The sequence below is a fragment of the Procambarus clarkii genome, chromosome 52, assembly GCF_040958095.1.
Source record: "Procambarus clarkii isolate CNS0578487 chromosome 52, FALCON_Pclarkii_2.0, whole genome shotgun sequence".
In the NCBI taxonomy this organism is placed as follows: Eukaryota; Metazoa; Arthropoda; class Malacostraca; order Decapoda; family Cambaridae; genus Procambarus; species Procambarus clarkii.
In genome coordinates, this window is record NC_091201.1 from 19,292,378 (window position 1) to 19,311,257 (window position 18,880).

The 18,880-nt window shown below is 33.1% G+C and overlaps 1 protein-coding gene across 1 annotated transcript in view; it reads left to right on the forward strand.

Moving 5' to 3' along the window:
- Positions 1–6,359: 6,359 nt before the first annotated feature.
- The window catches only part of LOC123763679 (sphingomyelin phosphodiesterase), a gene marked incomplete in the record, with an annotated part of 310,341 nt that continues 297,820 nt past the window's right edge, over positions 6,360–18,880 (forward strand). Inside the window, 1 exon segment of the mRNA XM_069304313.1 lies at positions 6,360–6,496. Coding sequence (XP_069160414.1) covers positions 6,442–6,496 — 55 coding nt within the window.

The following is an 18,880-nucleotide window of genomic DNA, read 5'->3' on the forward strand; positions in this document are numbered from 1 at the left end:
CTTAACTGTAGCCTCTGTTTAACGCAACAGTAAAATGTGTACTTGGTTGTAAAAACGATTCTTCGCGGCGGGGATCGTATTCCAGGGACCTGCCCGAAACGCTACGCCTACTAGTGGCTGTACCAGAATGTAACAACTCTTGTATATATCTCAAACAAACAAAAATTATATCTGTCTATAGTTGTTTATGTCTGCCGTTTCGCCTCTTTTATAAACTGGAGTTACTCATGCTTTTTTAAGGATATCAGGGAAAGTATGACACTCTAGAGATTTGTTGAACAGCAGAGCTATGGGTGGTGCAAGGGCTTGGGGAGGCACTCTTGTACACCATGGATGGTATTTCACTAATGCTCCCAGCTTTGGATTTTAGTGAGTGAATGATAGACATAACATATGTCTGGCTGACTGGGGAAAGGAGAAGATAGTTGCCTGTAAGATATGGAGAGACATGTGTCTGAGTCTGTGGTATTTTTCTTGCAAGGTTAGCACCAACTGATGAAAAGAAGCTATTAAATTCAGTTGAAGGTGTGCTACAATCCTTGGAGAGTTTTATCTGCTTATTATGTGATTGCTGTTTAGATCCTAGGATATACTTTTCATGTTTCCTTTTGCTTCTTTGAATCAACTCTCATAATAGGAAAGTTTCGCTCTTTTTATTTTACTGGTGGGCATTGAGTAGTATCTCTTAATTACTTCTTTTGTAACTAGGCCAATCCTAAGTTTTTTCATATTCATGTTTTTTGTTGATTGCTTTGTGTATGACATTAGTGAGCCAGGGGTTGTTTATTATTTTGGAAGTTACTTGTTTGATGAGGGAGAGGACAGTGTGTGTTGTAGAAGTTTAGAATTTTGGAAATGAAGATGTTGGTTAATGAATTTATATCCTGTGTATTATTGAATTCAGATTCCCAGTTTATATTGTGAAGCACATTTGTGAGCTGGCATATTGCTGTTTTGCTGTGTAACGTGAAGGTAAGTTTCTTGGTATCCTGCGGTGTTATGTCCATGTTTGCTTTGTGAAAAGTAAGATAGTGGTCAGTTTTATTTATCTATTTATTTATTTATTTATATACAAGAAGGTACATTGGGTTTGTGAGAATACATAGCATAGTATTTACAGTCTTGTAAAACCACTAGTACGTGCAGCGTTTCGGGCAGAAGTTGTTCTGTCAGTGATTATACCAGATGCACGGGGAGCTGTTATGTTAGTCCATAAGTGATCCATGGTAGTAACGGATGTTTGAGTGATTCGGGTGGGCTTGGGGATGTGGGGATTAGCATACAGAAGTTCATACTGTTTAGGAAATTGTCGACTTGAGGGTTATTTTGTTAACACAGGTCAGTATTGAAGTCACCACCAAGAATGATGTGAATTTTGTTGAGCGTGTTGCTTATGATAAGATTCCTTTGGTTATTTGAAAATGCAGTTGTATCAGTATTGGGAAATTTATACATAACTCCAAGAGTCAAAAAGGATTTAAAGGAATTAATCGAGAATTAAGCAAAGGTATATTCACAGTATTCGTCTCTATCACTAGTGACACTATTGCAGATAAAGGTATTTTGGTAATAGATAGCTGTGCCTCCTTTTTTATTTGGCCTACAGATGTGAATGGCTTTATAACCGGCTAAATTGTAAAGCTGGGTATAGTCTTTACTTAGCCATGTTCCTGTAACAATAATGAACGATAATTTAGTACCTAGCGCTGTGAGTAGTATATTTATATCTCAAAATGTTTACCAAGTGATCTGACATTTTGGTTGAAAACTGATAGGCAAGTGTTATTTTGAAGTTTTTTTTTTTGCAAGATTTGCTGTGTAATACCTGCCGTAGTGATGATCAACATGCTGGTTATTGTAGATTTGTGACAACAGATTTAGTTCAGGGTCAATATCATCTTGCATGTAGATGCAATGGAGCCAAGATACAATAAAGTAAGCGATTACAGAACAGTTAAATACTAAAACCGCAGTAAATCTACTTGCTATGATTTGTAAAAATTACATTAAAATTTTAGATTGATAATAAGCAAAATTTACAATTAAAATTATGTAAATGGAATAAAATGAAGAGCAAATAACAATACAGTAAGCGACAACTGAAGAAATGAACAATATAAAATTGTGGGATAAACAAAAAAAATGTAAAATTAAAAACCTTTTGAATGGAAAGGCAGACCTATAGTACACTTTGGTTTCTAGATGAAACTATATATTACACTCTGGGGTTTAGAGGGTCCTGTGTTAGAGTGGACCCCGGGGATAGGGTTCACTTGGCACCTGGTTATTCAGCCGGTCATGGTACATGGTACATACAAGCACACCAACAAATTCATTAGAGAAAAGGGACGTAAAAGACGAAAGGAAAGGGAACACGTTCTTGAAAATCGTATATAAATGGAGAGAGATAAAAGTACTGGGGCTAAACGATATGATACGGCTTAAGATGCCAAATTATGTTGCTCGAACACAAACAAAACTTGAAGATAATATTTTAAATGTGATCATATTCCCGAGTTTCTACTCCATTTCGAGACGTGACAACAAAATTAGAAAAGGTGGAGGTGTTGTTATGCTGGTGAAAGAACGTGTGAAGGTAAAATAATAAATAATTGACAACTCAAGAGAACTTGACAGAATGATGCTGGAGATTTGTAATCAGGATGATAAAGTGCTAGTCATAAATGTTTGCAGTCCACCAGCAAGCAACGTGTGAACAAAGGAGGAGCTGCGTGACATATGAGAGGCCGGGCCTCACAACAATCAGATTATAAACATAAAGAGATTATAGTAAAAACGTTTGGTTATATCTTTAATAGAAAGAGATTATAGTAAGGGTGGATAAAGATAAATCACAATTGTTGGCATTTTATGACTTCAACTTGAAATCAATAGACTGGGAGGCCTACAAAGCAATAACGGAGGACTTTTGGACTGTTAGATTCGTCAACTTCAACCTTGAGACGTTCATGTATCACCACGTTAAGCAGACCACAAGACTGAAGGAAGAGGATGTTTCTTTAATACTGTATTTAATATTCACCTGGAAAGAAGAAGCGATATTTGACATCCAGTACCTTCCTCCCTTGGAAAAGAGCGACCATGTCCTTTTGAAAATAAAATATGCAATGCTTTATAATCTAGAAGAGAACAATGAATATCAAGCAGTTGAAAAACTAAATTTCAGGAGAGGACACTACGGGGAAACTTAGCAAGTTCTTTAATGAATCTGTTAGGAAAGACTTGCTGTTAGGCAAGGAAGTAAATGAGTTGTGTGCCAAGTTGTGTAATATATGATGAAGGCACAAAAATTATACAACACAGGATATTTGTGTAATGCTTAGTGTGCGAGCACCAAACACAGCTGCAACCATTGTAACGTTTCTGCAATTTCACCACTGTAACACTTATAGTAATGGTTGCAAATAACTGGTAACCCTTCTCAAAGACTTCTTTACACTTAGCACTACACTTATGAACTACACTTATGATACACTTGATACACTGTGTATAAAACATTTGACGTTGTTGTTGTTGTTTTAGATTTAGCTACTCAGAACAAAGTGTCCATGAAGCACGGGCTATGGTGAGCCCGTAATTAAGTTCGGTTATTCGCGATAACCTTGATACTGTGATATTTGGGTCAAAGTTTGAAATGGAGGTGGGGATTCTTCTGTTTTCCCGGTTTATTTTTCGCTTCTGTTTTAGTGCCCTGGTTTTAGTCTTGTTTTAATAACATTATCATGGTGGCGGTTGTATATGTAGAATGCTCACTAGTGAGTCCCATTCCTCAACAGTTTTTCTTATCATTGTAGTCGCGGTGGAATGTGCATCTAATGCAGCTGCTGTCGTTGGATTAATGTTTAGGCAAGTTATTTGGGGGGTAAATACCTCGAAATCTCTATCTCTTTTAAGGGTCTGATGTTGGTGTAGTGGACTAAGGCATACTAGTTATGGCAGCTACTAGAAGGTAGTTGTGCTTTCCAGGTTCGAGACCCACTGGTGGGGGTTGTCAAAAGTGTGTTAAACTTCACTTGTGGTTTATATATATATATATATATATATATATATATATATATATATATATATATATATATATATATATATATATATATATATATATATATATATATACATATATATATATATAAGTATATTTTGGTAGCAGTCTTTCTTGTAAACATATGTTGTTGAATATGACCGAAAAAATAAGATTAATAATTCTAACACGAATTATAAAATGTAACAAATGTCGAAATGTCGACATTTTAACACAATGTAAAAATGTCGTCAACATACCTGCAGTATATGTCGGGTCTCAAGTCCATGTCAACTAAGACCCACTGCTCGATGGTGCCCATGTAGAAGTTCGCAAACAGGACACCTAGGGGAGAACCCATGGCGACCCCATCTACTTGCTTATACATGTGCCCATCTGGGCTCACGAAGGTGCCTCTTTAGTGCAGGCTTGGAGTAGTATCCTCAGTATGCTTTCTGGCTTGTTAAGAGGAGTGCAAGCCGAGTCACGATACACTCTGTCTGCTATCATCCCGATTGTTTCGTCCACAGGTGCGTTGGTAAATAGTGACTCCATATCCAACGAGGCTCTTATCCCCGTGGCCCGTGCTCCCCGCAGTAAATCGACAAATTTCTTTGGAGACTTCAAGCTGAAAGCACAGGGTACGTAAGAAGTCAGCAACCCGTTGAGTCGCTTAGGCAGTCTGTATGTGGGTGTGGGTATCTGGCTGATGATTGGCCGAAGTGGGTTTCCAGGCTTGTGGGTCTTGACATTTCCATAGGCATACCCAGGTTTCTATTCCCCAACAACTTTTGGCAGGTGGAGTACGGATTCCTTGGCGTTCACAGTTTCGATCAATCTGTTTACCTTCGTTTTCAATTCGGCTGTAGTGTCCTTCGTTACCCTTTGGAATTTAGTTCCTAAACATTTTTGCCATATATTCGTCTTTTTTAAAAATGACGTATATTGGCGACTTGTCACCTCGCTTGATGACTACCACTCAGCCGTCATCCCTAAAGAAATTGTTCACGATTATTGTGAGACGAAAACTGGAATGTGCAGCAGTTGTATGGTGTCCATTCTGCAAGAAACACATCAATAAACTTAAAAAGGTGGAAAGACATGCAACTGAATGGCTTCCGGAACTGAAAGACAAGTGCTATGAGGAGACGTTAGAGGCGCTAAATATGTCAAAGCTAGAAGACAGAAGAAAAAGAGGTGATATGTTCACTATGTACAAAATACTAACAGAAATTTACAAAATTTACAAGGAAGAATTTTTGAAAACTGTAACTTTAAGAACAAGAGAAGTTTCATTTTCAAGAGAACATAGGTCCAAACTATGGAAAAAGCTGCCAAAATATTAGAAGGTTTAGTTTTGCAAACAGTTATACAGTTATTATTATTATTATTATTATTATTATTATTATTATTATTATTATTATTATCATTATTAATATTATTATTATTATTATTATTATTATTATTATCATTATTATTATTATTATTATTAATATTATTATTATTATCATTATCATTATCATTATTATTATTATTATTATTATTATTATTATTATTATTATTATTGTCATTATTATTATTATTATTATCGGTATTATTAATATTATTATTATTATTATTATCATTATTATTATTATTATTATTATTATTATAATTATTATTATTATTATTATCATTATCATTATTATTATTATTATTATTATTATTATTATTATTATTATTATTATTATTATTATTATCATCATTATTATTATTATTATTATTATTATTATTATTAGTTATTTTCTACCACAGACGTGGCCACACATTTACAATGCTTAGCAGCATATATACATGTTCTTCTGTCCTCCATGGACATTGTTAGAGTGCTGTTAAACACATAGTTCAGTGATTTATTGAACAATCAACCAATCAAACCAATCAACCAATCAACAATCAAAATGCAGTGCTTTTAAAATCATAACCAACATACAAAAATACATACATTTCCGTGTGTGCAACATAAACAGTGCTCGAGGTATGAACATTGCTAACCATAATTATAGTACAATGACCAACTATGAGCCGCATAATCTAAATTGGGATGTAACAAGGACAAGATAAAGCTCAAGAATAGTGTTATAAATATTTTATTGTTACCACTTCTATATACGAATCGCAGTATCCTACTTTCCGTAATTGTAAACCACTATTTATTATTGTATAACCACAGGACCTTGTGTCCTTGTCATCATTTCCACCAAGATATGGAACAACGTAAACGAAGTGAGATAAAGGGAAGGTGGGGTTGATGGCGTGTGAAATGCAGGTGGGAGAGGAGCCACCTGGCCCCAGTCGCCACCACCAGCCCGAGCCACTACTTCTACTAAAACTAGAGCCACATATCGTGCCCTCAACACACGATGATGGTCGTCGCCGCGACATTCACCGTCCTGCTCGTCTCCCTCCTCTCCCTCGGTGAGTATGTTCCTATATATCATTCCTCCACAAACTGATCACTAACAACTGCGTTTTTTTATGTGGATATATATTGCATTCATTGTTTTATTTTAATTGTATGTTCGCTAGATGTGTTTGTATGTTCGCTAGATGTGTTGTGGTTCCCATGGCTGCCTCCATATACTATGTGGCAGTGACCATTACCTGCTGATGTATACCTCTTCAAACACACACTGTGTCCAAATACTTAAAAACGTATAATCTTATATGAATTTCGAGTAATTAAAAAGAAAGCAACAAGATTTATAAGTATTTTATGGGTCACGGTAGTACAGTTGGTTCGTTCTAGACACACAATTGACAATTCCAGGAAAGAATCCCGGGCGATTCAGAAATAGTTGGTCACATTTACCACTACACCACGGAGACTGCTTTCTACGTATATGGTTCTTCAGATATTTAAAAAAAAAATAACGCTTCGCTTAATAAATCCCAGTGACCTGTTTGCCTTATTACGAACATTAATGCATTGATTTTTTGTTTTCATTTCTTAATAATCATAACTCTCAGATCCCTTTTGCAATCTGAAATCGCAATCTCAGCACCATCTAGCTCGTATCTTTATGTTCGGCTGAAGGCATAAAGTTCAGTTCCTGTTTATATATATATATATATATATATATATATATATATATATATATATATATATATATATATATATATATATAAAGTTGATCTGTTATTGGAGAAATTCATATATTTATATGTTTATATATTTTACAGTGATATATGTAATTGTGTTACCCTTTTCTGGGCAAGTCCCGGAGGCTCCCCAGAGCTATCTAGAGCTATATATATATATATATATATATATATATATATATATATATATATATATATATATATATATATAATCTTTGGACAACACCCACCAGTGGGACTCGAACCCAGAAAGCACAACTACCTTCCAGTAGCTGTCATAACTAGTATGCTTTAACCCACTACACCATCAGACCCTACAAAAGAAGTAGAGGCTTCGAGATATATATATATACATCCCAAATATCTCCACTTCCCGAGGGCACCAGATGAGTGTGGGGTTAGTCTGTACTGTTAATCTCAATTACCTCTTATGTAAACTCCATCATTATGGAATCCGAAGCCATGCACTGGACTATATCCAATTCTATCTTAGTGATAGACACCTATGTGTACCCATCAATAATATAACCTCTCCCACTCTACCAATAACCGTTGAAGTGCCACAGGGCAGTATCTTGGGACCTCTCCTATTTCTTATATACATCAATGATCTGCCTAATGTCTCTAACATTCTGAAACCTATTTTGTTTGCTGATGATACCACTCTCGTCTACTCTAACCCCAACCCACATACACTAAATAATGTTGTTAATAATGAACTAAAAAAAGTCCACTTATTGATGTCAACCAACAAACTAACACTTAACATAGAAAAGACCTACTACATCTTATTTGGAAGGAAATCTACAAATGCAATTCAGCTTCAGATAGACAATGTAAACATTAGCAATAAAAATGATGGAAAGTTTCTCGGCCTATTCCTAGACAAGAGACTCAACTTCAATACCCACGTACAACACATAACTAAGAAAGTCTCTAAAACAGTTGGTATACTCTCCAAAATCAGATATTATGTACCTAACTCTGCTCTCATCTTTCTATATTATGCACTAATCTATTCCTATCTTAATTATGGTATCTGTGCATGGGGTTCAACCACTGCAAACCATCTCAAATCCATCATCACCCAGCAAAAATCTGCTATCAGAATAATAACAAATTCTGCTTTCAGACAACACTCAGCCCCCCTTGTTTAACTCCCTAAACATGCTAAACATAATCTAACTCCACAATTTCTCTTGTGTCAACTACATTTACAAAACCCTGTTCTTAAATGCAAATCCTGCTCTGAAACTCTCCCTGGACTGATGTAATAGGACCCATTATCACCACACCAGAAATAAATATCTCTTTGATATCCCCAGAGTCAAACTTAATCTGTGTAAACTCTATGCAAATAAAGGGACCCAGTCTATGGAACTCACTCCCTATTGAATTGAAAAGCTGTCCAACTTTTGCGTCATTCAAAAACAATACTAAAAAGTACCTAATTTCATCTTCATAGTTTTTTACCTTTTGCTTTAAAATTGCACTGTATCTATTGCTACTCAAACTCCCAATCTTTATGTACCTAATCCGAACATCTTTACCATTGTGATCATTGCTGTCTTCTTATATGTGCTGCCAATCTGCTGTATGGTGTCTATCAATCTTGTTTAAATCACCAATCAAGCTGTCAATGTAATCAATCAGAGCATTAATATACCAATGTGCTTTAATATACTTACTAATCTCTCTCATCTCATCTTTTTCTTGCAATGTATTTGTTATCATTTTATTAATTCTGCTAGAATTTACCTACTTAAAATTATCTGTTAGATTAAGGACCTGCCCGAAACGCTGCGCGTACTAGTGGCTTTACAAGATTGTAAATACTATGCTATGTATTCTCACAAACCCAATGTACCTTCTTGTTTATAAATAAATAAATAAATAAATAAATAAATAAATAAAGAAACAAATAAATAAATAAATAAATAAATATATATATATATATATATATATATATATATATATATATATATATAGATATATATATATATATATATATATATATATATATATAGATATATATATATATATATATATATATATATATATATATATATATATATATATATATATATATGTCGTACCTAATAGCCAGAACTCACTTCTCAGCCTACTATGCAAGGCCTGATTTGCCTAATAAGCCTAGTTTTCATGAATTAATGTTTTTTCGACAACCTAACCTACCTAACCTAACCTAACCTAACGTTTTCGGCTACCTAACCTAACCTAACCTATAGAGATAGGTTAGGTTAGGTTAGGTAGGGTTGGTTAGGTTCGGTCATATATCTACGTTAATTTTAACTCCAATAAAAAAAAATTGACCTCATACATAATGAAATGGGTAGCTTTATCATTTCATAAGAAAAAAAATAGAGAAAATATATTAATTCAGTAAAACTTGGCTTATTAGGCAAATCGGGCCTCGCATAGTAGGCTGAGAAGTGAGTTCTGGCTACTAGGTACGACATATATATATATATATATATATATATATATATATATATATATATATATATATATATATATATATATATATATATATATATATATATATATATATATATGTCGTACCTAATAGCCAGAACGCACTTGTCAGCCTACTATGCAAGGCCCGATTTGCCTAATAAGCCAAGTTTTCATGAATTAATTGTTTTTCGGCTACCTAACCTACCTAACCTAACCTAACCTAACTTTTTCGGCTACCTAACCTAACCTAACCTATAAAGATAGGTTAGGTTAGGTTAGGTAGGGTTGGTTAGGTTCGGTCATATATCTACGTTAATTCTATATCCAAAAAAAAAAATTTACCTCATACATAATGAAATGGGTAGCTTTATCATTTCACAAGAAAAAAATTAGAGAAAATATATTAATTCAGGAAAACTTGGCTTATTAGGCAAATCGGGCCTTGCATAGTAGGCTGAGAAGTGCGTTCTGGCTACTAGGTACGACATATATATATATATATATATATATATATATATATATATATATATATATATATATATATATATATATATGTATATATATATATATATATATATATATATATATACATATATATATATATATATATATATATATATATATATTTATATATATATATATATATATATATATATATATATATATATATATATATATATATATATATATATATATATCGTCAGACCACGGAGGAAAATTGAAACAGGAATTTCCTTAAGTACTTTCGTATATTAATACATCTTCAGAAGGAGTGGTTTTACAGATCAAGTACTGGACATAAATAGGCAGGAGAGAATGGTGGAGTGAGGTGAGGTACAATACGTGTACACTGCAGAGGGCCTATTGACCCATCTGATGCAGCCCATTGGCCCATCTAATGCAGCAACCACATACAGGCCCACTCATAGATAATTATAGCATAAAATAGTAAATATTTACAATGAATTAGTGAGACAAATGTTTTCCAATGATCCTACTTAAATCGTCCTTTAATTGATCTATTAAAAATGGATCTAAGTTATATAAACCACTGCTAATGTTCAAATTACTTTCTTTTGTGATCTGTATCAAAGCAGATTCAATTATGTTTCTGTTATAGGTGCTTTTACAATTCGTTATTGAAGAAGCCATCTCCCAATCAATTTGATGAGCATCTTCTGACAGATGAACAAACAAAGCATTAGACAATGGGCCATGTCTTACAGAGTATTTATGTTGGGAAATTCTACGTTTCAAATCTTTAGATGTTTGCCCAACATAGAACTTATTACAGTCTTTACAAGGTATTTTATAAATGACACAATTATCACTACGAGGGCTGTTCATAATTAATAGCTTACCAACAGCATTTTCGTAGCTAAACAATACATGTATATTAAAAAGTTTCAAGGCCTTGACAATATTCTCAAACCCAGAGAAATATGGTAAACATAACACATTCTTTGGGCGAATTCTTTCACTGCATATATTATTATAATATGTACGACGTGCTTTGCTACGGCAAACTTCCAAAAAATTCAGTGGGTAACAAAGCTTGAGACCAATCGAATCAATATTCTTAAACTCTTCGTCTAGGAATTCTGGACTCACAACTCGAAGAGCTCTTAGATACATTGAAGAAAAATTTGACTTTTTCACATTGTATCTATACCCTGAAAAATAATGAACATAAGATAAATTATTCGTAGGTTTTCTGTAGACACTAAACTTTAGTGAAGAATCTTCCCTATGAATAAGAACATCTAAGAATGGCAAACATTTATCAATTTCAGTCTCCATAGTAAATTTTATAGAGGTGACTTGATCATTAAGTTTGGCTACAAATTCGTGTGTTTACATCTGAAGGCCATATACACAAAATATCATCAACATATCTAAACCATGGAATGATTCCAGTTATTTCTGAAACAAATTTCTTTTCGAAGAATTCCATGTTCAAGTTTGAAAGCAATGGCGATAAAGGATTCCCCATTGCCATTCCAAAAGTCTGTAAATAATACTCATTATTAAAGGTAAAATTACATTCTTTAATGCACAACTTAACAAGATTGACAATAATATCAGCAGAAAGAGGTAAAACATGGCTCATTAGTTCACGAGCAAGATAATCAAGAATATCATCAACCGGTACCTTTGTAAACAAGGAACAAACGTCAAAACTGATCAACTTTACATCAGGAGTGACAGGAACACTATTCAATTGTTAACTAATTCAAGAGAATTTGTCAAATGAGAAGAGGAAATAGTTCCTAACAATGGGGACAAGATTTTGGTAAGCCATTTGGAGAGCTTGTAAGAAATGGATCCCACAGAACTGATGATAGGTCTCATGGGATTGTTAGGTTTATGCGTCTTAACAAGTCCATATAGATATGGTAATGAAGGTGATGAGGTAGTAAATTGATTAAGAAGATCTTTATGTTTACTTAACAACTTCCTCAAGCTGCTATTGAAGAACTTGATCATGTCCTCAAGAGGATTTTTCCTGCGTTTAGTGTATGTTGAAGAATCTAGGAGGAGATCATTCATTTTCGAAATATATTCCTCCTTGTTTAGAATAACAATAGTGCTGGATTTATCAGCCTTTGTTATATGAATGGAAGGTCGGCTCATAACTCCTGTAAGCTTCGTCTGAACCTTTCAGGAAAATTGTTTGTTTGAGACGTCAACATTGAACCATAAGCAATACCTTTAACCAGGTTTAGGTTTTGTGGAGAAAGATAGTTTTGTTTTTCAAGCTGTAACAATGAACTAGCAATCTTAAATGCAGAAGGTTGATTTGAAATGGCAAATGACATACCATAACCCAAAGCAGTAACCACATTTTCACATATCGTCTTGGATGACAAATTCAACACGTTGTTTAGATTGGATTTCTTTGTCCAATCACTATTTTTAATCAAGCTTTCTAACTTGCGCACAGGAATTTTCTGTAACTGATTAATTTTTCTGCGTAAGTCACTATATATTTCATCCATCAGAAGATTTATATATATATATATATATATATATATATATATATATATATATATATATATATATATATATATATATATATATATATATATATATATATATATATATATATATATATGCAAACAAGCCTGAATGGTCCCCAGGACTATATACAACTGAAAACTCACACCCCAGAAGTGACTCGAACCCATACTGCCAGGAGCAACGCAACTGGTATGTACAGGGAAGCCTTAATCCGCTTGACCATCACGACCGGACAATAAGGAAGTGATAGCCGAAGCTATTTGAACCACTTACCCGCCGGCACTCGGATGGTAATCTTGGGCATAGCATTTTATCAAATCACCTCATTCTTTGGGGCACACGTGAGGAACACAAATGCAAATTTATATATATATAAATATATATATATATATATATATATATATATTTATATATATATATATATATATATATATATATTTATATATATATATATGTATATATATATATATTTTATATATATATATATATAAATATAAATAAATTTTATATATATATATATATATATATATATATATATATATATATATATATATATATATATATATATATATATATATATATATATATGTATATATATATATAATTTTAACTCCAATAAAAAAAATTGACCTCATACGTAATGAAATGGGTAACTTTATCATTTCATAAGAAAAAAATTAGAGAAAATATATTAATTCATGAAAACTTGGCTTATTAGGTTAATAGGGCCTTGCATAGTTGGCCGAGAAGTGAGTTCTGGCTACTAGGTACGACATATATATATATATATATATATATATGTCGTACCTAGTAGCCAGAACTCACTTCTCAGCCTACTATTCAAGGCCCGATTTGCCTAATAAGCCAAGTTTTCCTGAATTAATATATTTACTATAATTTTTTTCTTATGAAATGATAAAGCAACCCTTTTCTCTATGTATGAGGTCAATTTTTTTTTATTGGAGTTAAAATTAACGTAGATATATGACCGAACCTAACCAACCCTACCTAACCTAACCTAACCTATATTTATAGGTAAGGTTAGGTTAGGTAGCCAAAAAAAGCTAGGTTAGGTTAGGTTAGGTAGGTTAGGTAGACGAAAAAACATTAATTCGTGAAAACTTGGCTTATCAGGCAAATCGGGCCTTGAATAGTAGGCTGAGAAGTGCGTTCTGGCTATTAGGTACGACATATATATATATATATATATATATATATATATATATATATATATATATATATATATATATATATATATATATATATATATATATATGTATATATATGTATATATATATATATATATATATACATATATATATATATATATATATATATATATATATATATATATATATATATACATATATATACATATATATATATATATATATGTCGTACCTAGTAGCCAGAACTCACTTTTCAGCCTACTATTCAAGGCCAGATTTGCCTAATAAGCCAAGTTTTCCTGAATTAATATATTTACTATAATTTTTTTCTTATGAAATGATAAAGCAACCCTTTTCTCTATGCATGAGGTCAATTTTTTTTTTATTGCAGTTAAAATTAACGTAGATATATGACCGAACCTAACCAACCCTACCTAACCTAACCTAACCTATATTTATAGGTAAGGTTAGGTTAGGTAGCCAAAAAAAGCTAGGTTAGGTTAGGTTAGGTAGGTTAGGTAGACGAAAAAACATTAATTCATGAAAACTTGGCTTATTAGGCAAATCGGGCCTTGAATAGTAGGCTGAGAAGTGCGTTCTGGCTATTAGGTACGACATATATATATATATATATATATATATATATATATATATATATATATATATATATATATATGTCGTACCTAGTAGCCAGAACGCACTTCTCAGCCTACTATGCAAGGCCCGATTTGCCTAATAAGCCAAGTTTTCATGAATTAATTGTTTTTCGACTACCTAACCTACCTAACCTAACGTAACCTAACTTTTTCGGCTACCTAACCAAACCTAACCTATAAAGATAGGTTAGGTTAGGTTAGGTAGGGTTGGTTAGGTTCGGTCATATATCTACGTTAATTTTAACTCCAATAAAAAAATATTGACCTCATACATAATGAAATGGGTAGCTTTATCATTTCATAGGAAAAAAATTAGAAAAAATATATTAATTCAGGAAAACTTGGCTTATTAGGCAAATCGGGCCTTGCATAGTAGGCCAAAAAGGGAGTTCTGGCTACTAGGTACGACATATATATATATATATATATATATATATATATATATATATATATACACACATATATATATATACACACATATATATATACACACATATATATGCGAACAAGCCTGAATGGTCCCCAGGACTATATGCCAGTGAAAACTCACACCCTAAAAGTGACTCGAACCCATACTGTCAGGAGCACTCTGCTGGCGTACAGGATCCCTTAACCGCTCGACCAACACGACCAGACAAAAGAGGATGGTAGCCGAAGCTATTTCCATCCCCCCGCCGGCACTCGGTTGGTAATCTTGGGTATGGTATTTTATCAAATCACCTCTTCTTTGGGGCACACATGAGGATACCATGCTCAAAAAATACCATCCCCAAGATTACCAACCGAGTGCCTGCGGGGGGATGTAAATAGCCTCGGCTACCATCCCTCTTTTGTCCGTTCATGTTGGTCGAGCGGTTAAGGGATCCTGTACGCCAGCAGAGTGCTCCTGGCAGTAGGAGTTCGATTCACTTCTGGGGTGAGAGTTTTCAGATATATATATATATATATATATATATATATATATGTCGTACCTAGTAGCCAGAACGCACTTCTCAGTCTACTATGCAAGGCCCGATTTGCCTAATAAGCCAAGTTTTCCTGAATTAATATATTTTCTCTATTTTTTTTCTTATGAAATGATAAAGCTACCCATTTCATTATGTACGAGGTAAAATTTTTTTATTGGAGTTAAAATTAACATAGATATATGACCGAACCTAACCAACCCTACGTAACCTAACCTAACCTATCTTTATAGGTTAGGTTAGGTTAGGTAGCCGAAAAAGTTAGGTTAGGTTAGGTTAGGTAGGTTAGATAGTCGAAAAACAACTAATTCATGAAAACTTGGCTTATTAGGCAAATCAGGCCTTGCATAGTAGGCTGAGAAGTGCGTTCTGGCTACTAGGTACGACATATATATATATATATATATATATATATATATATATATATATATATATATATGTCGTACCTAGTAGCCAGAATGCACTTTTCGGCCTACTATCCAAGGCACGATTTGCCTAATAAGCCAAGTTTTCCTGAATTATTATATTTTCTCTAATTTTTTTCTTATGAAATGATAGAGCTACCCATTTCATTATGTATGAGGTCATTTTTTTTTATTGGAGTTAAAATTAACGTAGATATATGACCGAACCTAACCAACCCTACCTAACCTAACCTAACCTATCTTTATAGGTTAGGTTAGGTTAGGTAGCCGAAAAAGTTAGGTTAGGTTAGGTTAGGTAGGTTAGGTAGTCGAAAAAACATTAATTCATGAAAACTTGGCTTATTAGGCAAATCGGGCCTTGCATAGTAGGCTGAGAGGTGCGTTCTGGCTACTAGGTACGACATATATATATATATATATATATATATATATATATATATATATATATGTCGTACCTAGTAGCCAGAACTCACTTCTCAGCCTACTATTCAAGGCCCGATTTGCCTAATAAGCCAAGTTTTCCTGAATTAATATATTTACTATAATTTTTTTCTTATGAAATGATAAAGCTACCCTTTTCACTATGTATGAGGTCAATTTTTTTTTATTGGAGTTAAAATTAACGTAGATATATGACCGAACCTAACCAACCCTACCTAACCTAACCTAACCTATATATATAGGTAAGGTTAGGTTAGGTAGCCAAAAAAAGCTAGGTTAGGTTAGGTTAGGTAGGTTAGGTAGACGAAAAAACATTAATTCATGAAAACTTGGCTTATTAGGCAAATCGGGCCTTGCATAGTAGGCTGAAAAGTGAGTTCTGGCTACTAGGTACGACATATATATATATATATATATATGTCGTACCTAGTAGCCAGAACGCACTTCTCAGCCTACTATGCAAGGCCCGATTTGCCTAATAAGCCAAGTTTTTCTGAATTAATTTATTTTATCTAATTTTTTTCTTATGAAATGATAAAGCTACCCATTTCATTATGAATGAGGTCAATTTTTTTTATTGGAGTTAAAATTAACGTAGATATATGACCGAACCTAACCAACCCTACCTAACCTAACCTAACCTATCTTTATAGGTTAGGTTAGGTTAGGTAGCCGAAAAAGTTAGGTTAGGTTAGGTTAGGTAGGTTAGGTAGTCGAAAAACAATTAATTCAGGAAAACTTGGCTTATTAGGCAAATCGGGCCTTGCATAGTAGGCTGAGAAGTGCGTTCTGGCTACTAGGTACGACATATATATATATATATATATATATATATATATATATATATATATATATATATATATATATATATATATATATATATACATATTGTACCTAATAGCCAGAACGCAGTACTCGGCCTATTATGCAAGGCCCTATTTGCATAATAAGCTAAGTTTTCCTGAATTAATATATTTTCTCTAATTTTTTTCTTATGAAATGATAAAGCTACCCATTTCATTATGTATGAGGTCAATTTTTTTTATTGGAGTTAAAATTAACGTAGATATATGACCGAACCTAACCTAACCTAACCTATCTTTATAGGTTAGGTTAGGTAGCCGAAAAAGTTAGGTTAGGTAGTCGAAAAACAATTAATTCATGAAAACTTGGCTTGTTCGCATTTGTGTTCCTCACGTGTGCCCCAAAAAATGAGGTGATTTGGTAAAATGCTATGCCCAAGATTACTATCCGAGTGCCGGCGGTGGGGTGGTTCAAATAGCCTCGGCTATCACCTCATTATGTCCGGTCGTGATGGTCAAGTGGATTAAGGCGTCTTGTACATACCAGTTGCGTTGCTCCTGGGAGTATGGGTTCGAGTCACTTCTGGGGTGTGAGTTTTCAGTTGCATATTGTCCTGGGGACCATTCAGGCTTGTTCGCATTTGTGTTCCTCACGTGTGCCCCAAAGAATGAGGTGATTTGGTAAAATGCTATGCCCAAGATTACTATCCGAGTGCCGGCGGTGGGGTGGTTCAAATAGCCTCGGCTATCACCTCATTATGTCCGGTCGTGATGGTCAAGTGGATTAAGGCGTCTTGTACATACCAGTTGCGTTGCTCCTGGGAGTATGGGTTCGAGTCACTTCTGGGGTGTGAGTTTTCAGTTGCATATTGTCCTGGGGACCATTCAGGCTTGTTCGCATATATATATATATATATATATATATATATATATATATATATATATATATATATATATATATATATATATATATATATATAATACTTCACCACTCTCTCCTGCCTATTTTTACCCATCACTCGATCTGTAAAATCATTCCTTTTGAAGATGTATTTAATATACGAAAGTACTTAAGGAAATTCCTGTTTCATTTTCCTCCGTGGTCTGACATTGTCACATTCTTAATCACGTGTTTATTTTCGTGATATACACATATATATATATATATATATATATATATATATATATATATATATATATATATATATATATATATATATATATATGTATATATATATATATATATATATATATATATATATATATATATATATATATATATATATATATATATATATATATATATATATTGGTGTATACTGGCAGCAGGTTTTTTTTCAAACATGTTTCATTAAATATGAAATGTTTCCTATGTTTATCCCTTATGTATCCCCCCATGTTTTTCATCTTCATTGTATTATCACCTGACCTAATGCGGGTATAAAATCAACTAGTATTGTAAGATCTGTTCACTTGAGAATGAACCATGGAGGTTCGAAACGTCGTGCAAATTATACAAATAAGTGTAATACACTCTATAGTAAATCACTTCTTTTCTTCACCTTAAAAGTACGAAAATGAGTTTTGGAGAACTCCTATTCCAATTAAGCCCTGATGCTAAGAAAATAGTTAGAGGGATAGAAGCCCTAAACCAGAAAATAATAAATACAGAATATGCGGTCATATTTAATGAAACATATATATATATATATATATATATATATATATATATATATATATAT